This window comes from Labeo rohita, chromosome 8 (genome assembly GCF_022985175.1).
Source record: "Labeo rohita strain BAU-BD-2019 chromosome 8, IGBB_LRoh.1.0, whole genome shotgun sequence".
Lineage (NCBI taxonomy): Eukaryota > Metazoa > Chordata > Actinopteri > Cypriniformes > Cyprinidae > Labeo > Labeo rohita.
Window position 1 is genome coordinate 19,499,803 of NC_066876.1, and position 27,191 is coordinate 19,526,993.

Sequence of the window (27,191 nt, forward strand, 5' to 3'; positions counted from 1 at the left end):
TGCTGTAAATGAATGTGAGATGAAACATAAATCCTGGATTAACCAATGCTCAGGAACACCTCGCTTAAATCAATTCACAAAAATCTATCTATCACCTATCTATACCTATCATTCCACCAAATCTGTGCATATGTACATATATAAAGACTACCACTTGTTATTTTTATTGGTTTTGTATTGAAAAAAATCAAGTTGCCTTGTCGGACCTTTATGACACATTCATGAATGCGCAACAAACTGTTCTTGTTTATTAAAGATATCATGAGTTCCACTGCTCTGAATATAACTGTTCAATGCCAAAGTTTAATTCATTTCACATTTTTGTTAACAGCAAGCTTGATGATCTTTATGTGAAGGGCTGTACACAAAACAAAGCTGTGAAATAAACAGATCCGTTTTTATCAACTATAAACTTTTATTTCTACTTCGACATAGACATGATAAAACGTGAATATTTCATTATTGAGAACAGAATGTGTTCACAACCTTGTTTGCACAATTCAGTGAGACGACAAAGTAATAAAATAAGTGACTGACTCAATATCTTTGTGTCAGGTTTTGGAAGAAGGGAATCAAGGGTAAAAGATTTCTTCAAGGAACAGTTCTGTCCTCTGCCTACAATGGTGTTTAGTCACCCGGTAACCTGATGCCGTGACTTCAGCGCAATGCGTGACCTTTTGGGGTATCAGGGGCTTGGGGCACGCTTTTAAAGATCACTGCAAAAGGCTGTACACTTGTCTGCTGAGCAAGGTTAGTAAGTTTAAGTGTTTCTTTTAAGCAGAGCGGTGTTGAATTTCATCCTCTTCAAGCTTAACATTTACTCATTTTAAGTAGACAGCACATGTGCAAAGTCACAAAATAATCACGTATAACATCAAATGCACCTTCACAGTGAAATTTAGTGAATAAACATACAAACTTGTGTCTTAAAACATTTCATACCTAGATAAATGCTCTGCTTAGTTCATAGACGTCTACACAGACTAACTCCTCACTTAAAACACACTGTGGTATAAGTAAAACTTTAGATTTAACAAAACTTAAAACTCAAACTTTTCTGCTCTAAAATCACCTGCGCCGTTTGTCCAGTCTCACCGCATTTCTTATCACACGTACGCGCACCATCAAGACATTCCACTCACAAATGACTCCCAAGAATGTTCCAAAAGAACCAAATATAATCTTCAGTAGCTACTATATTCTAATATAGAGAGAGACTCACAAAACAAACACATTTTGGTAAGTATGAATCAATGAGCTGAGTCACGTTCCAATGGCCAATCATATATGAGGTACACAGTGATGTCATTTAGCTAAAACACACATTGCTTATTCAAACTATTATTTTTGGCTGTAAATAAACCACTGCAGATTTTAAACTGGAAATCTTAATAATGCACAATACCGTGCCTTGCGAAAGTATTCATACCCCTTCATTTTTTTTTCACGTTTTATCTTGCAGCCTTATGTTAAACTGCTTTAAATTACCTTTTCCCCACATCAGTTTACACTCCATACACCATAATGACAAAGCAAAAACAGATTTGTGACAACTTTACAAATTTATTAAAAATTAAACACTGAAGTAAGCACATTGCATAAGTATTCATACCCTTAACTCAACACTTAGGTGAAGCACGTTTACAGCCTTAAGTCTTTGCACATCTATACTTCGCCTCAACTCTTAACCTCTCTGTCAGCTTGGATGGGGGCTGGCAGACAATTTCAGACTGTGTTCAAGCCAAGGCTCTGGCTGGGCTACTCAAGGACATTCACAGAGTTGCCTATAAGCCACTTTTGCTGTATGCTTAAGGTCATTGTCCTGTTGGAAGGTGAACAAGCCCTGTCTGAGGTTCTGAATGCTCTGGACTTGGTTTTCATTAAGGCTATCTCAATATTTTGGTGCACTGAGCTTTCTTTCTACTCTGATGAGTCCTTCAATCCCTTTACTTTAGCACACTTTACTTTTGGGATGGTACTTCGCAGGTAATGAGCAGTGCTTTGTTTCCTTCAAACATGATGCTTGGAATTGACGTTCGTCAGACCGGAGAATTTTTAGGTGCTTTTTTTTTAAATACCCAGTGTGTTTTCATGTGTCTTCTCTGAGGAGAGGATTGAGTTTGGCCGCACTGCCATAAAGACCAGATCAGAGTGTTGCAGTGATGTTTGTTCTGTAAGTTTCTCCCATCTGCATATATGATCATGTAACTCAACTAGAGTGACCATCAGCTATATAACCAGTGTAACCAAGCCCCTTCTCCATCACTTGCTCAGTTTGGCCAGGAGGCCAGCTCTAGGAGTCCTCGTTGTTTGGTGCTCGGTGTCTTTCATTATGGATACATGCTTCTGTGAACCTTCTATGCAGCAGAATTTTGTTCTGAACTCTTCCCCAGATCTGTGCCTTGATGCAAACCTGTTTTTGAGCTCTACAGGCAGTTCCTTTGCATTTTCAGCTGTTGGACCTTTTCTGAGAGGTTTGTGCCTTTCCAAATTACACTCATTCATATGAATTTGCCACAGTTTAACTCCACTCAAAGTGTAGTCACATCTACAAGCAATATGAGTTCTCCTGAGCTAAATTTCAAGTGTCCCAGAAATGAATACTTATGCATTAAAATCATTTCAGTTTTTTTTTATTTTTGTTGTTACAAACCTGTTTTGTGCTTTGTCATTATGGTGAATTAAGTGTAGACTGATGTGGGGAAAAAAGTTATTTAAAGCAGTTTAACACAATGTTGCATCATAACAAAATGTGGGGTATGAATACTTTTGCAAGGCACTGTATATCAAGCAGAAGCTCAACTCCTAAATCTGAAAACACTTTATTTTACTCTATTTACAACCACATAAACACAAACACCAGATCTGTTTGCATGTAAATATTTTTTGGAATTCCTGAAGGCACTGGGGGAAGAGGAAGAAGGTAAAGTCTTAAGGCTTTTTAGAAGAAACAGATGGAGAAAACTGGCATAGAAATTAGAAGCAGAGGGACAACAGGAATAATCCCACACACAGAAAAGCACTGGGCTCTTGAATCCCAACTGCCAGGCAAATAACAGCAGTGAAGAAGGTCGCGGAGACAATCAGACACGTGTCCAGAGTAACCTCAGTGTGATCTTTTGATATTTGAGATAGTTCAGTGCCGGGTCTTGGCAGTGTGTGCTGGGTTTCAGGGTCTTTACATGTCTGGTATGGAGCAATAGACGTTTCATCACCCTCAAAATTTAAATCATCTTCTGCTGAAGAGTTAACAGTTGAAAGCTGAAGATCGAAGGCTGTTGGTGATGTTTCAGAAATGCTGATCAGCTCTGGATTTTCTGCTTGTTTGCTTGTTGGATGCTCTGGAATACACTTGGAAATAGTTTGATTATCAAGGTTTGGATCCTCAGGAAGGACTGAGGCCAACATGCTCGGATCCATGACAAGTTCTTCTTCCTCTTGCAGACATTGCATGGTTGCCGGCTTATCAGAGGCTGGATGGCTGAGTAAAATCTGGGATTCGTTGTCCTGTCTTGTGGGACCAAAATGAGGCAAACAGGAAGCCACCAAACCATCTGTTTCCTCATCATCCACCTTGGTACTTTCCACCTCAACCATCTTGGTGATCTCAACTTGGACCGAAGAGACAGATTCTACTTTCTGTTCTTGAATTCCTTCCTCTGACAAATTGAGCTTCTCCGCAACTTCAGTTGCATTGTTTACCTCCTTTGATGAAGGAGGCTGATTGGCTTCTTCCAACATGTGAAAGCAACTCCCTGTTTTATCTTCTTCTACATTCCTACTTGGTTCTTCTAGCACATATGCCAATGTGTCATCCTTTTCCTCAACATCTTCTTTCTCCATACCTTCTACCTGGATTTGTGGCATGTCTGGAAACCCAGCCAGCGATGGTTGGCCTAACTCGAAAGGCACTTGCGCTAACATCTCAGTGTGGAAATCTTCTTTCTGTGTGTGAAGGGATTGGTCAGGTTTACTGGAATCCTCAAATTCATCCTTGGTTGTCTCTGGGTGATCACAATGGTGTATGAGGACTTCAGGAAGGGGAAGAGACAAGGAAGGGCCAGCATTATAGACTTGATCTTGTGGCTTAGAGAACTGCTCTGTTGGCGGCTGAAGTCCAGGCTCTTCTGTTTGTGGTAAATTATTGGATGACGTTGACTCTTGTGCAAGTGGTTCTCCAAGGGGAGTATCTGAAGTGGACAGCGGACATCCTGCTGTGGAGGATGTTGTGGTGGACTCTGGAGAACTGGACAAATTCTTGGCAGTCTGCAACAAAGAGGAAAGTAACACAAAAAAAGCTTGGATTGCAAAGAATCAAGAATGTAAACTGTAGGCAGTAAACGCTGTTTTGCATTTATGAATTTACTACCAACTAACAAAAAGTGCAAGATGAATGACACAAACTTGAAATTCAATATGCATTGCTGTAATCATTTCTTGATTGCAACTAGTAGGAGAATCAAGATAAATTGCATTTGCTAATGCATATTATTATTATTATTATTATTAACACCAAAACTGATTATGAGCACAAGTTATCTACTAATATTAGTATAAATAGTTTTCAACTTATGCTTAATACATGCTGTTTTTTTCAGACCATCAGTTTATCAGTTTAATTATCAATGCTAATTAATATTTAATTGCACAGAAATAAGTAAATCAATAAATAGTTGAACTACCTATAAAGCCAAGTGCTAACAGGAAAGTGTTTTGTGTTAGCCTGATGTTTGTGCCAGTTTCTTCTGGCTCTTTTCCCAGAAGCTTGTGCGAATGAGGGGAGATTACACTAATGGAAACAAGACCTTTAAAAGAGTTCTGAACATGATGTGAAAAAATCTTGTAACAAAATTATACAAGAATTAAAAACAACGATGAGAAAAGTGATGTTGAAAATGTGAGGGAACGCTGTTTCCCTATGAAATTTGTCTGTTTAAAGCTGTGCAGGGAAAAATCTCAAGGTAAACATGCTATGACACGGACAATATTTACACAACATACACAGAAATACAATTTCTACTGTTTATTTTTAACTGGGTTTTTATATGTATAACTTTGACAGTTTTGTTTGTTTACTTGAGTTATACAGGGTTTTTTGTTTTTTTGCTCCCAATAACTCCTTGCCAAAACGGTCTATGGGAAAACAGCTCAACAAGCCTAATAAAACAGCCCAAACTTTAGTTAAACATTCACAGCCATTTTGTCTCAAGTTGGAAATATCAAGAACTGCCAACATAAAACCAGACTGCACTGACTAAACTGTGTCTTTATGCGTATATAAACATAATATATAGTATACACTAGCTTATTGGTGTTTTAAAACTCAAAATATGAATACGAATATGGGTCAAGGTACAGGATGCATGTTACATGCAACATGACGAATGAGTGAAATTAACAAGTTAGCGATAAGTTAGCATATCACATGCACTTTACCTAAGTTGATGCTGACGCTTCAATGAGCTGTTCAGGTAGACAGACGAAAAGAATAACAGTATCAACAAAAACACATTTTGTTTTTAATATAATATATACTGGAGCATAATGTTTTGTTTGACACATTTGAATTATTTGGCTAATTTACAAACCACCCTGACATACTGTCAGCATAACTATTTTTTTTTTTTAAACTAAATCTTTAAATATATTTTTAAATCATATTTTCATATATTCTAAAGGCTTACCAGTTCACAAGTAAAGGAAGAGTTCACAGTTATATAGAACATTTTGAGAAGTGTCTCAAAACATTGTATCTGTTGAATGGAATGTTCTACTAAAGAAAGTCATACAGGCTTGGAACAACTTGAAATGATAAGAATTTGTGTGGTTTATCCCTCTAAGGGCTCTCTAGTAAAGAAATAAAAATGTGTCTTGTCAATTTATTGTAAAGGTTTGACGACAGACCGGAAACTGAGATGGTGAAGCTATTGTTGTAAACGCCAGACTCATTTACTCGAAACAGCTGCAAATCGACACGCTGCAAATAGACACAGGCATGTGGTTATCTAGACAGTGAAATGTCGATGGGAATTTTAACAAGCGAATTGCATTGTGTGAGTATGCAAGTATGATGAAAATCCACATTATCAAAATTTGAGCTAGTATTAAATAGGCAACAGGCAATCAGTGAGTTAAAAGTTTAATTTTATATCTAGATTGTTGAGTTATCTTTAGCCTGGCTTGCTCTGAAAAACACTACAGCTCTGCATTTGTTGCAACAGTGACAGACAGGAATCCGGGATTTAAGAATAACCTAAAACAAATGGAATCACAGATTAAAGAGAACGATTTGCTGATAGATAGATAACTGTATATCGACACAGACAGTAAAAACATACAAAGAGTCACTGTGAGAGCGTCTAGACAGCAGAGGTCAATGAGCTTTCAGACACACAAAAAAGTGTGAAAAAAGAGTTGCTGTTAAACCACACATGAAAACCGTCATGGAAATCTGGTAAAGGTTAGAGTAAGGAGGGAAAAACAAATTTGTTTAAACTCTTCTTTTTTTTGTATGTTCATGATACGCTGTATCTTTTTCCACCTGCTATCCCAGCCGCGCTTAGAAAAGGTGATTACAAAGCAAACCTCGCTCACCTCGATATCGATCTCTGGCTGAATTATAACCGGCTGTGCAAAAGACGCTTGATTCTCCGCTGCTTCACACGTAGTGCTCAGATCTGCTAAAAAAAACCACAAAGAACCCTGAGACATAAAACAACTAACCTTGCAAATATTTGTTATATTTAACCTGATTTAAATAAGCTATTGGATGATATTATGATGCTGAAGACATACCATCTCCACTGTCGTTTGAGTCATCATAACCAATGTCAGCTCTAAAAAGAAGACACACACATACACACCAAAACAATCATTCTTCAGCAGCACACATTGATAAAGAGTGTTAATAAATGAAAAGTATAGATATAATATAAGACTATCAGTTGCTCATTACAGAAGTAATAGCTCACCCTCATGTCATTCCAAACCTAAATGACTTTCTTCAGTGGAACACAAAAGATTCTGAGAAATACAACTTCCTTACAATGGAAGTAAATTAAAACAGTTTGGTTACCAACACTCTTTAATATATCTTCTTTTAAATTCTGGAGAAAACAAAGTCATGCAGGTTTGGAATGATATGAAGGTGGGTAAATAATGACAGAATTTTCATTTTTGGGTGATATATTCGTTTAAAAGAACAAGTATAATCCATCGGCCAGAGGTACACATGATTATTTCACTAAATGGAAAATAACTGAATTCTGTGACATTTGTTACTTTGGTAATATCTGACCGCCTCCAGAGTTTAAGAAGCTTTTTTCAGAGCCATGTGTGAAGGCTGTCTAACCCACACTCACCCTTAAACCACACAATAGATCCCATGATGGGATAAGGACCTGTCCATATATTACACATCCATTCTTGCATACATCATCGAAAGGTTTTTGATGAGCATGATGGTCAGATGCTATGGCCATGTGATTCTTTGCAAAACCGTTTCCATCTCATGAGAAGCCGCTACATATTCCGAGTGTTTTGCATGTGCGAAGCAGTTCGATTGACATCCTGTTCTATGACCTTCTATTTGTAGCATGTTTGAGCAATGTAATTGAAACAAGACTTGACATTTGAGGAAAGGTTGCGAGCAAGACTTGCGAGACTGTATGGAACTGTAGGTCGAAACTCGTCTTCTGATTTTTATCTCCTGACAGGAGTTCCGTGACAATGTTTGTACATAAATAGCATTTTCATCTCTGTGCCACACATTTGTTTCTTTCTCAAACTTTCATTGGCGTTGGTGGAATAGTGGAAATAATGGGTAAAAGGAATATGTCTCCCGGCGTAGGTTTGCATCTGCTTTTGTTGGTCTGTTGTGTCTCTTACTGTGCAACCCCTATAGAAAAGGTCAAAGTTAAGGTCTCGGTATACCAGAGCTGAAAGTGACACCTGCCTTGTCCTATTTTCATCCTCCTCACACACCCTCGAATGACTACCATTCTTAAAAGGGAGTGAGGGGGTGGGGAGACCGTGCAACCCCAAAACTCACACAATACAGATGCTGTATAACAACCCCTGTGTAATTCAAAATAGCTTTGTTATTCCACGGTTCTCCTTTTTTTTGCAGAAGGAAATGTGACAATTTGGTATTTCATGATTTTATACACTGCAAAGGCTGCAACTAAATATAACAGGAAAAGGTGCATTGCACAGAAGCTGCATAAAATCAGCATTCATTTTCAGTAACAGTGTTACTAATTTTTGTTTTAAATAGAAAACGTATGTGGAAACACTGAATTATTACAAGAAATCTACAATTATAAATTATACACTTATACATGACAATGTTTTGAGCTACACTAAGCTATACTGTATCAAAGCAGCACCAGAGGTCTAAGGTGGCTCAGAGCATCATATTTTTGTGTTTTTTAAGGGCCTCTGTGTTTTTTTTAAAGGGGTCGTGACATGAGAAATTTGCCTTGATCTTTCGGCATAAAAGAGGTGTTTGTATCATTGAAACATCCTACAAGTTTCATAGCTTAAAACACCCTCCTCATTATAAACAAAGCATTTATCTGAGGTGCAAGATGACATTACCTGGGCACAGACATTTGCATAAACACCGCCTCCAGAGCAAGGCATCGACAAATAGTCATCCTCTCACCACAGGCCCCGCCCACTGGCGTTCAGTCACGTTGAAGGCAAATACAAATTACAATCACTGCCACTATCTTGTCTACACTGGGTACAGTATACAGATGTGCATTCGCTTTATGACACACTCTGAGCACTTGAGTCTGTCATCAACAGGACAAATGGAGTGAAAGAACGTTCGCTTTGACGCGTTTTTGGTTTAAACAGCTCGTTCGCGTCTTTGTACAGATATCAGAAGGATCCCAGCGTAAGAAACAATGGATAGTTTATTTATAATGGCATCCTGGATCAAGTCTGAGGTTTGATCTGAGCGTTTTGTTTTGTAACCGTGCGTTCACACCACCTCCGGCAAGAGAGTCAAAGTGGCCGGAAGTCAGTGGCGAGCTCCGGCGAGAAGCGGTGCAGCGCATCTTGGACGGTGTGGCCGTAGAGGAGAGTTCAAGTCAGGTCAACTTTATGTTAATGAGCTATGACACGGTTTGGCAGCAACCAGTTGGAATGTAGAAGTTCTCCACTTGAGAGCATTCAGAAAACGCTGTCCTGTAAACTTTGGTTCCGACCACACTAGTTCACTAGAAAATGTCTTTCAAAAATTATTTTCAGTGGGAATGCAATTAATTTGCTCAAAACAACACCGGCTACACTTCAGCCAAGACTGTTTGTAATGTAGACTGTGCACAAATAATGTTAATTAGTAATTAAATATGAAATTAGACTAGAACTTAACCATAAACACAAAAACCACACTACACAAATGGCTTTTAATTGGTTTACTTTTTGCTAGCAAACACGTAACTATAATTGTTAAGTTCTTTCCATCAATCAATTTCTTATTTTCACATTTAAAATATTTAATGAGGTTAAATTATACCTACTTGTGGTCAGTCTGCATAAGACTAACATGTTGTTTGTTTTGCCACCACTTTAAATACAAGACCAAGTATTTGATCGTCAGAGAGTCTGCTTATCTTTCTACAGCATTGTTGGCAGGGCGGAGGTGTGAACAAGGCACAGTGTCATGGAGAGTTCACAAAGAAACATTTGTTTGAAGATGAAACAGTACTACATCTGACTGCAGCTGCATCACAAACTGTAAGTAAATGGTTTCATAATGCTTTGTCTGGAAATTACCGTTTTGTTTTTTTCTTTATCACGTTGTCAAAACACTCACATGCTATAGCGAGAGGACCTTGATACTGTTTCCTATGCAATAATGTTTAGCCAGTCATAACAGTGGCCGATTCCTCACAAGCCTTTAAGGACCCGCCCCTCAAAACAGTAAAAGTAATCATTTTTCTACATATTTGTTTTTGTGCAAAAAACATTTATTAACATTATAAGTAAACATCAAGAAACGTGTTAAAATAAAAATCCATGTCATGACCCCTCTCTCTCGCTCCAGTATCTCAGTTCAGATTTTCTCTCTTGGGAAATGCAAAACCTGGAGTGGAACTGGAGCAGGATGTTCACAGAACGCTGTTTGTCTGTCTCTCCGCTTCCAATTACACATGGTATTCCAGACCAGCTTTTAGTCTGTACGTTGCTTGGCGACTTCGAAATCTAAAATCTTTAAACTATTTCCGTTGGCGGGCAAAAGGTAGTTAACTCGACTTTTTTTTTGGTCTGAACGGTAAATTACGCAAGAAGTTTACTGAGGATAAAAGCAAACAGTTAAGAAATATCACACAAGTAAGATTTTAGCATGACATTGCTTAATTGCTTAATCCGTGCTAAACGGCTAAATCAGTTGGTAAGTAAATAACACTGACTGCTGGCTAAACATAGATTTAACAACAGGGTGTGACCCGTGTTGTAGGTTCACCAACGCCCACTTACCGGTACCTGGGAGGTTTTAGGATTCCTCTCAGCTCAGTTGTGTCCGCTGTGGGGGTCTGCACTGTGTCGTCTTCATATGACTGTAAGAGAGTTACCGAGTAATTCCTACCAGAGTTGTTTGCCCAAAACTCTCCATCCGGCGTCTCATATCGCACAACAAAATCAACCCGCGCTCCGTTGAACAGGTACGGTGAAGCGAAGGCCAGCTTCACGCAGAACTTGTCCGTTTCGCCGTCGTTGGAGCCCTGGACGTACTCGGCTGGATAATCAAAGTGATTGATCCAACCGTCCATCGTGGAGCGGGCATAGACTGATTTGTGAAACGAAATGTTGAGCACACGAATAAGCACCTCAAACGACAGAGGCTCATCTGGCACAGATGTCACGCTCTCCACTTCCAGCTTGTTGGTGTGGACTGCGAGCATGAGCTCTGCCCCTGTGAGCGGCTGGAACTCTGGCCACACACGGTAAGTGGGCTCACGGTAGGCTTTTCGGTACCGAGCCTCCTCTTCCTCCCATCTCGACTCGTCCTCGTCATCTGAATCAAACGGGACAAACATTCTGACATCAACCAGCTCGGCTCCCGTACTGTCTGCAAACGACACTCTTCTGTTCGTTAACACCAGGCGAATTCGCATGTACTCGGCGGTTTCATCCGCAATCGACGAGCCTCGCTTTCTGGGAACAGGAGAACACCTCGGTATTAGCCTGACGTCTTCCTCCGCTTCTTCCTCATCTTCGTCATTGCTGTTGTCTTCGGAACGCTCGACCCTCACCGTCCTGAAAAGCCCCTCTTGTGAGGGGATAGTTAGAAAATTACTATTATTCCCCTGCGCCATTACGTCTGTTTCTGAGCCGCGTAAACATGAAAGGTGCCGTTACCACGATGGTGCGTGTCCGTCAGATCGAGCTGCCGCTCATAGTTGCTGCTCAACGGAGACCCGCGAGGGTCTGTCACCTCGTTTCGACCGAACTAGGCCTAAACTATTGACATGAACAAGAACTGCAGTTTGGAGCTCATAGTGCACAGACACGAATAAGTGTCTAAATTTAGAAGGAAGCTGCACGTCCATCGTTTTCCAGAGGTCAGGAGGAAGATGGGCTCTGTTGCTATATCCCTCCCCCTGATCTCTTGTTGGCCGCTCCAAACCGCACACGCCCCCCACTGCTATTTTAAAGTTTAAAGACACTCTCATTGCTTGCCGTTTGTTGTGATAATCTCTTATAATACAAATCGCAAAAGAAGTAAAGGCAGTATGGCTAAAAAGCAAATATTGCTACTCTTAATAATAATAATAATAATAGATCTAATAGATCTGTTTGTTAGAATAATATTTATGATATATAATGATGTATGTAATATATATGTAATTATATTAATATATGTATACACTGTATATGTAATATATAATGTAATTTTATAATAATACTATTAATAATATAAATAATAATAATAATTATTATTATTATTTTTATTATTATTATTAAAAAAATGCTGGGTTAGATACAACCCAGTGCTGGGTGAAATATGGACAAACTCAGTGACTGAGTTGTTTTGAAACCAGCAGTTTGGTTAAATGTGTAACCTAACCTGCTGGGTAGTTTTATTTAACTCAACTATTGCTTAAATTACTATATGGCTGTCTTAAAATGAACTCAAAATAGGTTGGAAATTAACATTTATGAATATGTTCAATCATTTATTAATAAGCTGAATAAATGATAATGAAATAATAAACTTTTTTTTTTTTTAAATCCTTATTAATAAACCTTCACCTTTTGATTATTGCTGATGCCTCTACTAACTGTGTGTCTGATTCTTAATTTACAACCTATTTTGGGTTCATTTTAAGCCAGCCATATAGTAATTTATAAACAATAGTTGAGTTAAATAAACTGCCCAGAAGGCTGGGTTAAACATTTAACATTAACCCAGTTGCAGGGTTGGTCCATATTTCTCTCAATGCTGGGTTGTTTTTAACCCGGCATTTTTTAGAGTGTAATAATAATAAAACAAAAATAATGATCATGAGATGATTATAATCTAAACTCAGCCCTCCTTTTTTTTTTTTTTTAATTCATTTAAAGACATTTTCAGCCAAGAATGCAGTAAGTACTTTGTGTTGCTGTCAAGAATATGTAAACTAACAAAATAACTGACATTTCCAGGCTTTTAAAAATTTGTAATAGAATTTCTATTAAAACAAATATTTAAAACAAATGTGGTCATGCTTCACCTGTTTTTAAACAAGCAGTTGTGGGTGTTCAGCATGTTATGCAGCTTTAAATAGTTTGGGAAGATTCAACCCCTTACCCATACTCTTCTTCATGGTAGGGTGAAATGGGGCTAAAGGCCACTTGGGCTAAAGGCCACTTGGGGTAACAGGCCCTCTGTAACTTTCTAAAACAAAATTTTAAACTGCTGATTTGAATTGTAGCTCTAAGGTCCACATAATTTACCAACGACAGAATTAGTACAGTTTTGAATTATGATATGTGAAGAATTATTAAATAACAAGCATGATAACAACCAGTTATGGGGGTTAAAATGGTTTTGATGCCTAATCCCTTTACTTATAAATATATAAAACAAAAGTCTCTACAAACAGCTTGCAGACAAAGCAAAGCAGCTTATGCAGACAAAATATGTGTTAGATTAATATCTGATAGCACAATCATGAACATTATAGCAGAATAATCTCGAAGCTAATGAGATCCATGGTGAGAAAGAAAAGTTGGCATATTCGATTATGGACCATTACCGTTTAGAGATATTGATCGGTAAGCTATTTTAACCCCTAGATGGAGCAGTCAGTCTTGCTTAATATAGTGAAATCAATATGTGCAACAGGTGTAGCATCAGGGGTCTGGCTTCCTGCGTATAGAGAGTAACCATAATTGTAAGCATTTGTGACCTTGAACCACAAAACCAGTCATAAGGGTCATTTTTTTGGAAACTGAGATTAATACATCATCTGAAAGCTGAATAAATAAGCTTTCCATTGATGTATGGTTTATTAGGACAGTGTTTGGCTGAGATGCAACTATATTTTAAAATCTGGAATCTGAGGGTGCAAAAAAAAAATCAAAATGAGAAAATCGCCTTTAAAGTTGTCCAAATGAAGTTCTTAGCAATGGATCTTACTAATCAAAAATTAAGTTTTGATATATTTACAGTAGGAAATGTTTTAAATATCTTCATGGAACATGATCTTTACTTAATATCCTAATGATTTTTGACATAAAAGAAAAATCGATCATTTGGACCCATACAATGTATTTATTGTTGGCTATTGCTACAAATATACCCGTGCTACTTAAGACTGGTTTTGTGGTCCAAGGTCACATTTCTGTTTAACCATGAATAACTCTGAGAGTTTTGGTTCTTTATTCTCATATTTTAACATAAGATATCTATATCTCTCTTCCATTGTTCCATTGTTACAACTCAAAGTAAGTTGTTAAACTAGTTGGTAACAAAAACAGCAATAACAGCCAAAAATGAACCATCATTATACATATTTGCATCGTAACAGCTGTAATATTTAATGTACTTGCATGTTACCTATATATCTACTATTTAAAATAAATCTATAATACAGGTCTGCTGCCTGCATGAAATAGTCAAGACAACTCTTACCTGGCTTACATCTGTCTGTTTTTCCTACTGTCTAGGCATGCTGAAAAATCAAGAAAATAGAAAACGTCTTCAGTGGGGATTGGTTATGTTACAACTCTCCACACCCCTGTCAGGTATTGTTGTTGAATGAGGATGTGAGATAATCATTGTTTGAATGCATCCCCTATATTTCCTAGTAAACTCAAAGTCTATGATTAAAATGGAAAAATGATTGTGTAGACGTGATTCAAAAGAACAGCTTATGTCTCAAATCTTGAGTGACATCAGGAACAAAGTGGGTATATGTATTCCAGTGACTAGTACTTTTATAACTAACCCTGTGGTAAGATTACATCTGCTTAAAGACACCTCAAACATATCACCCTTTGTTTAATTTCGATCTTTTTTAACCAGTTAACCAGTTGGTTCTTTGCCTACCAAGTGTTTAATTTCATTTGCTGTCACAAAACTTGCCTAAAGACTAGGAACATGCTATTGTTCAAAACACTATGTGATAAAAACTATGTACTACAGACAAATAATAAAACAAAACGTTTAGCCTGGAAGTGGTTAAACTTTTTTTTCATTGTTTATAAATATCTTATAAATCATCACATGGTGTTTAATTCGGCAAGCACACATTATAAAATGAATGTAAAAAAGCTGAAGTGAATTTACCAAAAAAATCGTAGATTTTAGTTTATATTGAGCAAATCTTACATTTTCATGTTTGTTTTTCAATGTAAGAATTTTATGCTCTTTTAATAATTTTTTTTACATTGATGCCTTTGGTGTTACAGCCCAATGAAACATATAAGATTTAAAACATGAAGAGAAATGTTTTGAATTGCTGAACAGAATGTCAGAAATTATGACCAGCTATCAAATGCTTATTCGTGAATATTTATTAACAGTTTACATATTCTATGTATAGTTCATATTATGTGAACTTTTCAGACTTTAGAAATATGACCCCAAGCATTAATTGTTTTTTAACATTAGTCTGCATGCTGTTAAGTTCCATGTTTAAATCTACTCTGTTTTCATCTTCAGAAATGTTTTAAAGTTATATATATTTTTGTACACGCATCAGAAAAGACGGAAAAAGTCTTGCAAGTCTACATACAGTACATGTGCTTGGGAGTGTCATTATTGAAGAACAATTTGTTCAAAAACACTCAAATAACCTTTTCAACCACAGGATGAGGATGTTTTTTTCCTGCGTTAAACTAATCGACACACATGCTATGTACCCTGTACATATGTTCAGTCTCCCCCCAGAGCCCGAATACAACGTCACAAACCCTGCAAACGGACTTTCCGAACACGTAATAGGTTATTTTCTTTGTAATCTCATTTTCCGGTCTTCCGGAATGGACTTCACCAGAATTTGATTTGAAAGTGGCACGCTGGCCCTTTTTTTATTTAGGTATAAGGCAGAATTATTAGTTTTTTCATTTAATCTCGGTCATTAAATTTGAAAACTAAAAAAAAAAGAAATATCTGATTTTTGAAAAGAAGTTTTATCTTATAAGAGAGATGTTTTGAAATGAATCAGAGTGAATGAACCTCACTGCTGTCTTACACGTAAGATGCTGAAGATGAATTTGAGCATTGGCTCCCCCACACAAGAGGGATCATTTATTTAGAAAACACATAGAAAAAAGATGTTTGCCATGTTTCACAGTCAACATCAAGTATGAGAACCCCAGTAATAAAAAAAGACAACTATCTTTAAAACATTTACATGTAGAAAACCCTAAGTAATCACTCAGGAAATATGGACATTTTGCCGCAATGAAGAGTTTCTAAAATAGGAAACAGAAACAACAAATTGCCACATAATTTCTGAAGAAGATGTGAAGACAGTCTGACTGGCAGTTACTACACACTCTGTAATGCACACATGAATATACAATATGAACACACGCACACACACACACACACACACACACACACACACACACACACACACACACACACACACACACACACACACACACACACCAACACCCAGTGGAGAAACAGCTGAATTTCCACTAAATGTCATGCTAAACATTATAAAAGGGGTGACCTGAACTTTTTCCAGAGCATTCGACCTAATAATTGCTCTCTTGCTTGCATCTATCTGACGCTCGCACAACAGGTGAGTTTTTTTTTTTTTTTTTTTTTTTTTTTTTTTTTTTTTTTTTTACTTTCCTCTTTAAACCTGGTTGAATTAATTAGGTATTCGTTTGTTTTCAGGAATAAATATGCTTTTTTTTTAAGAAAAAAAAAAACTTGTTATCAGTTCTTATAATTTAAATGCAAAACTTAAAAGCTATAATGAATATACATATTTTTTGTTTACTTTTACTTTTTTCCAGTGTGAAAATAAGATGATTAGAAACATCATTGCATTATCACATGTATGTCATTTTTTGTTTAAATACTCAAAATAGGCTTACGTTTTGACAGTAGTTGAGTTTTACTCATTTTTAATGACTGGTTGTTTCAAAGCTTGCTTAAAATGATCACATATTTCTCAGACCAACCACTGAATTCATTGCTGATTCATTTTACACTTAAAATGGCATTGAAATTCAAGATGATGTGACAGTTTACATACTATTTACTTACAGAACTTCATTACCCTGTAGTTTTTTTAACCTGACCTTCTTTAAATGAACACAGCTCAGCTTTGGAAAAAGAGACAAGCAACCGAACTGTGCTTTCCTAAAGTGCAGACGCAAATGAGGTCTGTGCATCTTATAGATTCAGTCTTTGGTTTTTCTTTCCTGTTCAGAGGCACCACAAAGGCCTTTGCTGAGGAGAAGGATAACGCTAAAGCACACACATAGAGTGACATCTCAAGGAAAAGCACGACAGACAAAGGTGTGGGAGGTAAAAAGCCTATGTTCTACAGATGATAGCGATTTCATCATGTGTTAGTTTAACTAATGTCTGTGAAATCAATGTTCCATCTTAAAGAAGGATCACCCAGACAACAGATGTAAAGGGTAAGTTAACTCTAAAAATACACTGCTTGTGTACCTGACAGCTCTACATGGAGAAAATGAGTAGGTGCAAAAAATTTCAAAAATAACTTGGTTGACACAAAATGAGTTTTCTTTGAAAAGGTCATCTCTTTATTTAGATTTTTTTTAATCCAAGAAGTTAAGTTTTCGTGACAGCCACACTTAAAAGTAACGGTTCTTCAGTGGTTCTTTGTGGCATCTTAGTTTTTTAGAAAAAAAAAAAATTCTGCCTTGTACTGGATTCTTGTGTTGAGCTATAGGTCTTTGAAGATTTAAATTAGAGATTAGTTCCTAAAGTCTGTATGGTATTTAAGTTCTTTAAAACAACAGTGCATCATGGCTTTCAAAACAACTAGAGAACAAACAGTTCTTAGAGGAAGTCGAAAAAGTTCTACTTTGACATCAGGGTGTAAAATCTTTCTTGGTTTGAACTGTTATTTTTAAGAATGATAGCATTAGCTAGTTAGGTATGATTTGGTATGATAGTGATTTGATCAAATATGTAATAGAAGAACTAGATACAATTCTACAGATGCATCAATATTACTATTCTGAATGACAAGTAAGCAAATATTAATAACAATAAAATGCTATAAATGCTTTCACAGAATGCTGGTTAGTCATTTTCATAAGGATGGAAATATTTTAGCCACTTACCTTGGTACTTACTGTATAATACTAGAGAATACAGAGGAAAAAAATAAATAATTTTTTCAACTACCACAGCAATTACCACAGATAATGCAGTAGATTCCGTGTTATTTAATGAATTAATTCTAACCTCCAACAGTAAAAAACAACAGTGGTATAACTGGGTGGAGCTGGGTGTCCAACTATTAAACACTATCATTTAACTCTTTAATTACAGTGCAGTCATTTAAGTACAGTACAGTTCATGCCTCAGATATCCTGGTCTTTGATTTACATCATATTGTGTGTTAAAACAAATGAGTGGGTACAGTGGAAAAAAGTGAGTCAGAATGAAATTTTCTATGTTGGTGGGAGAGAATTGAGGCCAGAATTGTCTTTATGTTCCATATCTGTCATTTTTTTTATTATTAATTACAAGTTTCAGGTTTGATTCCGGGTGTGTGCGAATTGAAAATATTTGATGGGCGTTAGATCTAATGATTATTATTGTGACTATGAATTCCACAAGAACACGGAAACTAAAACTGATTGTACTGAATACTGAAGTTTCTAAAGTGTCATCGTTGCAAAATGAAACTTGCCGCCAGTCCAGACTATTCTCATATTTTGAGGGATTTTATCTAAGTGATTGGAACTGAGAGAAGGCTGTATTCAGACTGAGAGATGAATAATGAGTTTCATTGCCTTGAATGATCCCAGTCTTATCAATATCAAACTCTCAGAGGAACAAATTAAAATCAATGCACACTCACTAGGTCACAACATTGAAAACTAATCCTCCAAATTACTGGAAAATTACACACTTGCATATTGCTGATCTAGACTTTGATAATTAGTCTTGATGACTAATGAAACTGAGAGGTGTAGAAAAGAGTCATTAAATAACATGCTTACGCTACGTCAAAAAAAATAAAAATACTGCAAACGTGCATTTTGTCAAGTTCAGGATAAAAAGTATTTGTAGCATATTTGTAAAACGTGTCAGCGTCTGCAAAATAAGGCTCTTCTCCTTCTCATCACTTCAAGTTGCTTGTTTGAAAAACCCCCCAGGTGAAAAAATGTGACATTTATCATAGACTGGATGTGGTTATGTCAAATGTCAATGACAAATAAGCAACACATGAGTTCTTAAACAAGTTCAAAAACCGCAATGGCGCTCACAATGGCGCTCTAAAATCCAAAAATGACTGTTTTTTACTTTCTCAGAAGTTGTATGTGCAAGATTTTTGCTTAAAGTCATCCTCAGTTTACCAGTTTTAAGAATCAGAACACATTAAGTCCACACATTTATGCTATTAAATATGAAACAGAAGTTATTGCATTGCATCTAAACACATATCGAAATACTATACAGAGGGGGAATCAGATAAATGGCTTACTTAAAGTTGGAGTGTCATAGTTCTTTCAGATTTAATATCCAAACATGTATAGTTTAATTGCTATAAATATTTGAGGCTTTAGCATGTACTTGAGTTTCTAGGCCCTAGTGCGTTTTCGTTTTAAAATGATGTTTTAAAATGAAAACGATCCCCGTCTACACTAGCGTTTTCTCTGCGTTTCAGAAACGATCTCCGGCTACACTACACAACCGAAAACGCTTGGTCACATGACCATTCACGCAGGTACAACCATAGTTTTCAAGGGCTGAAAACACCGGAGCAGTGAAAGTTAAGCATTTTAAAACGAAAACGCACTAGTGTAAACGTAGCTTAAGATGGACTGAGTAATTCTTTTTTACACATGCCATTTCAGGTTACACTAATTAAATTTAAAATGGTAATATTTTGATGGTTTCTTAAAACGACTAAATTTAAGGCTAGATGTGTCATATTTATATTGTAGATGGTGAGGAAAACACTTTCATGAGCTACGAAAGAAAAAAGAGGAAATTATGTGTTAAATGCAAAAAAAAAAAAAAAAAACGGATTGATTTAGTACTTATTTTGTATTTACAATGATCAAATTACTTACACTTACACTATGCATCTTATTGTTTATATTGTAACACAATAAATACTTTGTGGCTAAGCCATATTGTAAAATATGTAATATCAAATACATTCATAAAGAGTAAAAATAAATAGCTGACAGAATTGTTTTCTTCACAGAATAAGAAAAAGTTCTACAGTAAAAATGCACAGTGAAATGAGAAGGAAAAACCATTACATTTACCAGTTTTATTAAAATATATGAATGTATTTACACAGGAAATAGTTTGCGCTAGGGTGGATTCATTTCACTCTTAGTTCACAGTAGTACAGTAAAGTTAATGAACTATAAGTTCTTTTATATCTTCATACAGTGGATGTCAAAATTAGAGAACAATCTATAAATGCTTGATTTTTGTTCTTCTGAAATATTGTTCATCTTCATCGCCCAAAATTTAAAGCTGTCAGAAATTAGTAGGAAGTGTAGACGCCCTTGCTGTGGATGACTTCAGCACACCTGTGGCTGCAGGACATCAGTAGTTTCTCACACTTCGCTTGTGTGATATTGGTCCACTCTTCTTTATAGTTTGGTAACTGTGTGTTTCTTAGCCATAACTTTGTCGCCAAGGATTTTCCAGAGATTTTCAGTTGGGTTTAGATTAGGGTCAGAAGATTTAGATTAATCTTCATAGCTTTAAGGTGTGTTCAAGTGTGACAGGGGCATTGTCTTGCATGAAAATTGCAGGCTGATAGGGAGATGCTTGCAGGGAAAGAACTGCATGTTGCTGGAGGAGTATTAGTGTAAGAGGCCCCAACTCCTGCTGCAGAAAACATCCCCCAAACCATGACACTTCTGCCTCTACCTTTCACTGACTTCTTTATGCACTTAGGCTTCAGACTTTCCTCAGTTTGAAGCTGAAACTAAATGTTTTCCATCAGACCCAAGTAAATTAAACTTGCTCTCATCACTAAAGTGAACTTTGGACCAGTTCTCCTCTCTCTACACAACATGCTCCTTAACGAAGGTGAGCTTAACCTTTTGATTCTGTCTACTGATGAGAGGCTTGGTCACTTCAAAGTGCACTTTATGTCCGACTTTAGATCCTTACCCTGTTTAGCATCGAACTGGCAAGCAATTCCAGCTGCAGTGCTGAACCCCTTTCCCCATCGAGAAGCTCTGCATTATCCTGTCTTCTCGTGCATGTGTCTTACATGGACGACCAGCCTTTTTTGGGGACTTGAATGAATTAGTCATTAGTCATTGTAAACCTGCAATATTTGAGAAATCACAGATTTGGAGTGATCAGCTTCTCTTGCAATGGCTGAAAGGGTCATCCCTTTGGCCTTCATCTGGACAACACCTTGACGCAGGGTTTCAGTCACTTGCAAGCAGCCCGCCATCTTGTAATCTCAGTGAAAATTGAGGAATGCTGCCAGTTAAATAGGGTTTGTTATATAACTGAAGAAATTAGTACCAGATGCCAGAATAACACCAGTAACTTGGAGGTATCTGTAAGTGTTTTCTTATTTTGATCAGAGTTCTTTTTCTCATTTTAAGTTTTTATACTGTGCTTCAGAATACAATTTATGAAATATGCTTAAAAAACTGCCCTTCTACTCTTGTTAAGATAACTTCAAATAGGACCTTGAAACTTCTGAAATTATCTCCACTGTGTTTATAGGAATGCTTCAAAATGGTGTTGGAACACACAAAGGTGGAGATAACCGGAGTAGCCACCAAAATCAGTACCAAGAGGAAGACTTTTCTACCTTTTCCAGCATACAGATGAAGTCTAGAGAAAGTAGTTCATCTCTGATCTCAGCTAAACCAATGGCTACCAAGGTAAAAGACTGGAAACTGCCATATGTGTATTACTGCACAAAATAATAGCACTTAATTAATATTAATAATGCTGATTTGCGTTATCTTTTTGCAACTGTGATTTCAAAGGTAGCTGTTGCCTTGGACAGTGATTTCAGAGGTTCTGGCTCATCTGGTCAGGTTCTGGCCAATGAAAATACAAGCAAACATTTTAGACAGCACAGACCATCAGTACTACGCAAAGGCAACCAGCCGTTCCCACAAGGTACTGATACTGTAGACTTTCATCAAAGCAGATTAAATCATTTATATCTGAAACTAAATTTGGATAATGCTCCGCAGTTTGTGGTGTTCATGAGTGGGTTGTGGACACTGTGTGTAAGACAGAACCTGACAGTGACCTGTCAGACCCTGTGCCACTTTACACCAGCCAATCTGAAAGCAGACTCAGTGCCTCCGTGTCAAGTCCCCAAACTGGCATTACAGAGCATACTAGCAAGTGAGTATCTGGTTTGAGAAAAACACACAAATACATAATGCACATTTGGTTCAGTTTTTGTGCTACATGAAGCATTCATTATTATCTCTAGGCATTCATACAGTGTTCCAGGTGGCTTTCTGTGTGTTAAAGGACAATGCGGATGGCCTGGGTGCTCAAAGAGCCGAGAAGTGTTTAAAGAATATGGCCATTTCTTAAAGTGAGACAGATACGGAATAAACAATATAATTTACGAAATAATTCCAACGATACCTCATATCTGTACTTCTTTATGTGTATTCCATAATCTAGACACCTTTCAACTGACCATGCTCCTGGGGACAGAAGTATAGCCCAGTTGAGGATGCAGAAAGACAAAGTACAATACATGGAGAATCAGGTATGCAACCCCAGTGCTCAAAAACAACGGTTTGTTCTATATTAGGCCAGCTTATGGGGGAAATACAGAATTGATTTATTATGTATAACAGGAGCTAATGATACATAAATGCAGGAGGTTATAATAAGAACTGGATTATAAATAGATACCTATTTATGAACATGCATTATATTCATTATGTGAATGTTACTGTTAGTTGACTGCAGAGAGACAGAAACTGCAGGCTATGCAGCTACACCTGTTTGATGTCAAATCTACCTCTGAGGTAAGTTCTCTCGTATTAATTCTGTTTTGAAATATATGATATTTATTTAGTTAGTTCGTATAAGGGCAACGTTTCAGAGATGGAAACATCTTGAGTTAATTCTCATATTGTATGTTCCTCTCTCCAAATTTGAACCGAGACAGTCATATATAATTTAATAAAAAGGGGTATATTGACCTATTAAAACTGTATTTACATCTACCTTGTAAATATATTTTTTGCTATTTTATTTAAAAGTTTTTAGAGCTAAATCAATCATAATTACAATTTTAACAATATTTCAACTGTGATTTATGAGATTTGTTGTGTTTTGAATCCAGTCCTTCTTTGTAAAAGGCATAAAGTTGATCACACTGATTTCAAAGTTAAGGATTCATTAGTTTAAATATACATTGAACCAAACACTCATAACATCTTAGCTGATAATTCAGTATACTTGATTTGTGACAAAACATCCCATGTGTCAGTTGTGAATGCACAATTTCAGTAGTGACTGTAATGGTTTTGGTAGCGACCACATCACATTACATTTACATAACTGTACAAAAATTTTGTTTATTTCCCCAAATAAAGGATTATGTGTTCCCTTTTGTCACTACTGAAACAATGATGACATGTTTCAGTCGTGACTGTTTCAGTAGTCGCAAGATACTTTTGAGTCTACCTGAAAGATGCTAATCAGCACGTGGTTAGCAAGCACAGTTGTGAACAGTTATACACACATGACAACTAAATTTTATGGATTAACATCCAAAAAACAATGTCACAACTGAAATTTCTCCAAATGTTTGGTCGTGACTGGTTCGGTAGTGACCATTTTAAATACTTTTGCGTCTAGCTAAAAGATGCTAATCAGCACATGGTTACTAGCACAGTTATGAACAGCTGTACACATACAAAAAACTACATTTTATGGAACAACACCCAAAAAACAACATCACAACCAAAATTTCACCAAATGTTTCGATCGCGACTGTTTCAGTAGTGACAATTTTAGATACTTTTGACCCTAGTTGAAAGATGCTAAGCAGCACACGTTTAGCTAGCACAGTTCTGAAAAGTTGTACACACATAACAACTAAATTTCATGGAATAATACCCAGAAAAACAGTGATGTCACAACCAAAACTTCACCAAATGTTTGGTCGTGACTGTTTCGGTAGTGACAATTTTAGATACTTTTGAGCCTATCTCAAAGATGCTAATTAGCACATGTTTAGCTAGCACAGTTCTAAACATAACAACTTAATTTTTATGGAATAACACACAAAAAAACAATGATGTCACAACCGAAATTTCACCACCAACAACAGTGGAATAAAATGCAAAAAAAATTTAATTTTTCATAAGTTGAAATTTAGGAGTTAGGTTTCGTGTTAGTTCCTCCCAATTGAAAGTGCCCAATAAATGATGATTTTAGGTATAATAACCTTTCTAAAATTTTAAATGTTATTGTGGGTTTCAATAGATAATATAATGATCTTAGTAAACATCTCAAATTTAAATTCTTAAATGCTTTGTTAATGTGTTTTCTGGTTGTGGGACAGCAGTTTGCGCCAATTCTGTAGAATGGCCCATATATAGTGTACGTATATATGATCGATTTATTTGATAAATAATTATTTATCATTTGAAAATTTTGAAATAATATATTTAAATATAATAATGTATTTAAAATATATTTATATTATATTAAATAAAAAAAATCAAGTAAATAAGATGTCCAATCTTAGCTGCTTAAGAATGTAATTAGCAGTCAGGTGCTGGCAATCACAGAGCTTATAAATGTGATTGTCTGGGGAGAGTTACAAGGCAATTGCTATTTTAAGATGTGTAAGAACACCCATTTACAAGTAGAAAGCATGCAATGCACCTCCTTATTAAGGTAAGAATGTGTAAAAGCTACATTAATTTATCTACACACCTCAGATCAAAAACAAACAAGTATAATGCTATTGAAAGGGAATCAGGAAAAAATTGTAGTTTTGGAAAGTATGCACCAAACGTCGTCTCCGCAAACGTCTCCTGCTGGCCAGCCGTCAAGCGTACTGATGAAGGAACTATGATCTTGATTTGTCTTGGCTTTGTCTTCACACCAGTTTATTCTTGAGACAAATGCAAGGCCAGCTAAAGCTGACCGGAATTTGGTCACACCAGACAACAATGATCTTCATCCAGTCTACAACAGTAAAAAAGGCAGCCAAGACAAAACCCTGTGTGAATTAATCAAATTGTTCCATAATGACAGTGGGATCTGTTTATGTTCTGTTTGTCACTTGAGGTTAGATTTTACCTATTTTTAGGGCTTGATAAAGGCCAGATGATGTTTTATGCCCAAAATTATATAATGATGTAATTTTCTCCTTCTGATCTCAGGATGGTAACAGTGTGGAGAAGTCAGGACATCTGTCAGGACTCCTGCAACCTGCAGCATGTCAGAACGCAAATGGTGTCTATGACAGCGACAGAGCGGCAGCTGAAGCGCTAACACAAGGATACTGGCAGATCTCTACCTCACACGTTATACCAGGTCAAAGAGCACACAAACATCCCTCCAAAAAAACATTTAAATTTTACAGTCAAAACCACTAATTCTGAAACTGAACATGTGCATGATAAATTTAAGATTACAAGTCATTCATATTTCATCTCCACACACCAACGATATATATGACGTAATTATTTACTTCATGTTTTTTTTTTCTGGCGATAGGGATTATCCCCAGTTTTGAGTATTATAAGTTAACAAACATGAGGCCACCTTTCACCTACGCCTCCATGATACGATGGGTAAGTACTGCTGAATTAAACATCCTGTATATTACCTTTTCACATCCTGTCAGTCACACAAAAGCTGTCTTTTATGTTAGGCCATCCTGGAGTCCCCAGAAAAACAGCTTACGCTGAATGAAATCTACCATTGGTTTACCCGCATGTTTTTCTACTTTCGTCACAACACTGCCACATGGAAGGTACGAGATGCTGTATTTGTATTGTAAACCTGTTCTATTTGTCATTCCATGACTCACTGCACACAAGCCAATCCTGAAAACCACAGCCTCCAGATTATATACCAGAAAACTTTCACAACTTGTATGTTAATGATAGAAAGTGATGACTTGGCTTTCAAATTGCAGTGGTTTTATGTTAGGGAAGACTAAGTGAATCTTATTCCACCTAGTAGATGTTAAGTCATGTTACAAGTAATTCATCTCTCTGTCTGCATGTAGAACGCTGTTCGGCATAACCTCAGTCTGCATAAGTGCTTTGTGCGTGTTGAAGGAAGGAAAGGCTCTGTTTGGACCGTGGACGAAGAGGAATTTCTGAGAAGAAAAGGACAAAAGTTTCACAGGTAAACTGTCTTTGCTTTTTCATAGGGGTGACCACAACATTGTACTTCCCTACAGCATGTCACACTTATCTTAAAAATGGAAAGAGTGATTTAAAAAAAAAAAAAAAAAAAAAAAAAAAACCTGCATGGGCTTTTTGGTTGGATCTTATTAAGTGGATTTATGGTTGGATGTGGGAGAATCATAAGAGATTGATTGATTTATTGCAGTTGCATCACTTATTTTCCTCTAGGGAACAGGATATGGGCTGGATGGCACCTTTTCACCTGTTTCCTGTGACTCCACAAGGTGAAACTTACCAGATGTGAGGCCCAAATGGACTCCTATTAATACATTGCAACAATTTCAATCACTAACAATATGTGACTCTGAAGACTATGTGAAGCTATTTTGTAAATATCCTAACGTAAATATCAAATTAATTTTTGATTCGAAATATGCGTTAAGAATTTCATTTGGACAACTTTCAGTTTTCTCAATATTTAGATTTCTCAATTATTCAGCAGTTCAAATAGTTGCATCTTGACCAAATATTGTTCTAACGATATCCTAACAAATCATCGTTCAATGGAAATCTTATTTATTCAGCTTTCAGATAATGTATAAATCTCAGTTTTGAAAAATGTAGCCTTATAACTGGTTTTGTAGTCCGGGGTCACATATTAACAGTTCGTGTAAGAATTATAAATATTATGATGGTTTAAAATGGTGGTTTTAAACGAATAACTGGCTGTCTATTTCAGACTTAATTATAGTTTTGATTTTTGTTCTTTTTTTTAGAAAAAAAATAAATGTGTAAGGAATCACTATGAAGTTTACATAGTCCAAAGAAGTGTCTTCAGCAAATATTATCCTTTTTGAATTTTAAATGTACTGATTAAAATGTACATTAATTTTTATCATTCCTACAGTTGTATCAATAATAATGATGTTAATGGCATCGTATGTAAATACATTTAATATTGTACTTAATATTGATAACTATGCTGTTAAACAATAACTGTACATGTTCTTTCTATGAAGTAATGATGTATGCAAATAAAGGTTCGAACTGAAATGTAATCCAGCACTGTTGGACTGTTCTTCTGCTACAGTATACACTACACAACGTCATGTTTTGCTTCTATAAACTAAAATATAATACAAAACAGTCCCAGTCAGAAATATTTC

The 27,191-nt window shown here is 36.4% G+C and overlaps 2 protein-coding genes across 12 annotated transcripts; one reads left to right on the plus strand and one right to left on the minus strand.

The window, feature by feature from the left end:
* Positions 1 to 218: 218 nt before the first annotated feature.
* On the minus strand, positions 219 to 11,608 carry si:ch211-167b20.8 (uncharacterized). Of its 5 annotated transcripts, XM_051118182.1 has the most exons (5): positions 11,374 to 11,607; positions 10,492 to 11,284; positions 6,796 to 6,836; positions 6,595 to 6,680; positions 219 to 4,266 (listed from the first exon to the last, which is right to left on the minus strand). In XM_051118182.1, exons 2-5 carry the CDS (start codon positions 11,127 to 11,129, stop codon positions 2,977 to 2,979), a joined length of 2,055 nt encoding a protein of 684 aa, XP_050974139.1. In that variant the 5' UTR covers positions 11,130 to 11,284; positions 11,374 to 11,607; the 3' UTR covers positions 219 to 2,976. The 5 variants fall into 5 exon arrangements, with proteins under 5 accessions (XP_050974139.1, XP_050974138.1, XP_050974137.1 ...); XM_051118181.1 differs by having other exon boundaries at positions 6,595 to 6,677; positions 10,498 to 11,608; XM_051118180.1 differs by having other exon boundaries at positions 10,498 to 11,608.
* Positions 9,668 to 27,158, plus strand: foxp3a (forkhead box P3a). 7 transcript variants are annotated; one of them, XM_051118187.1, is made up of 15 exons: positions 9,668 to 9,747; positions 14,167 to 14,244; positions 16,896 to 16,993; positions 21,389 to 21,549; positions 21,658 to 21,793; positions 21,871 to 22,027; positions 22,119 to 22,226; positions 22,319 to 22,406; positions 22,603 to 22,671; positions 25,048 to 25,201; positions 25,385 to 25,461; positions 25,542 to 25,643; positions 25,902 to 26,023; positions 26,254 to 26,325; positions 26,802 to 27,158. In XM_051118187.1, the coding sequence occupies exons 4-15, from the start codon at positions 21,391 to 21,393 to the stop codon at positions 26,818 to 26,820; spliced, it is 1,263 nt and encodes a 420-aa protein (XP_050974144.1). In that variant the 5' UTR covers positions 9,668 to 9,747; positions 14,167 to 14,244; positions 16,896 to 16,993; positions 21,389 to 21,390; the 3' UTR covers positions 26,821 to 27,158. The 7 variants fall into 7 exon arrangements, with proteins under 7 accessions (XP_050974144.1, XP_050974147.1, XP_050974148.1 ...); XM_051118190.1 differs by lacking the exons at positions 9,668 to 9,747; positions 14,167 to 14,244 and adding exons at positions 16,048 to 16,256; positions 17,081 to 17,109; XM_051118191.1 differs by lacking the exons at positions 9,668 to 9,747; positions 14,167 to 14,244 and adding exons at positions 16,048 to 16,256; positions 17,081 to 17,109 and having other exon boundaries at positions 16,896 to 16,984.
* The last annotated feature ends 33 nt before the right edge of the window (positions 27,159 to 27,191 follow it).

What these genes read in the sequence shown, in the direction of transcription:
- foxp3a (XM_051118187.1), top strand. Translation starts at nt 21,391, where the DNA reads ATGCTTCAAAATGGTGTTGGAACACACAAAGGTGGAGATAACCGGAGT. An exon ending in CAACCAGCCGTTCCCACAAG is followed by an intron (nt 21,794 to 21,870) that starts GTACTGATACTG and finishes AATGCTCCGCAG; the next exon opens with TTTGTGGTGTTCATGAGTGG. An exon ending in AAAGGACAAAAGTTTCACAG is followed by an intron (nt 26,024 to 26,253) that starts GTAAACTGTCTT and finishes ATTTTCCTCTAG; the next exon opens with GGAACAGGATATGGGCTGGA.
- si:ch211-167b20.8 (XM_051118178.1), bottom strand. Translation starts at nt 11,330, where the DNA reads ATGGCGCAGGGGAATAATAGTAATTTTCTAACTATCCCCTCACAAGAG. An exon ending in CTAAAACCTCCCAGGTACCG is followed by an intron (nt 6,837 to 10,491) that starts GTAAGTGGGCGT and finishes TCTTCTTTTTAG; the next exon opens with AGCTGACATTGGTTATGATG. An exon ending in CTCAAACGACAGTGGAGATG is followed by an intron (nt 6,681 to 6,795) that starts GTATGTCTTCAG and finishes GGTTTTTTTTAG; the next exon opens with CAGATCTGAGCACTACGTGT.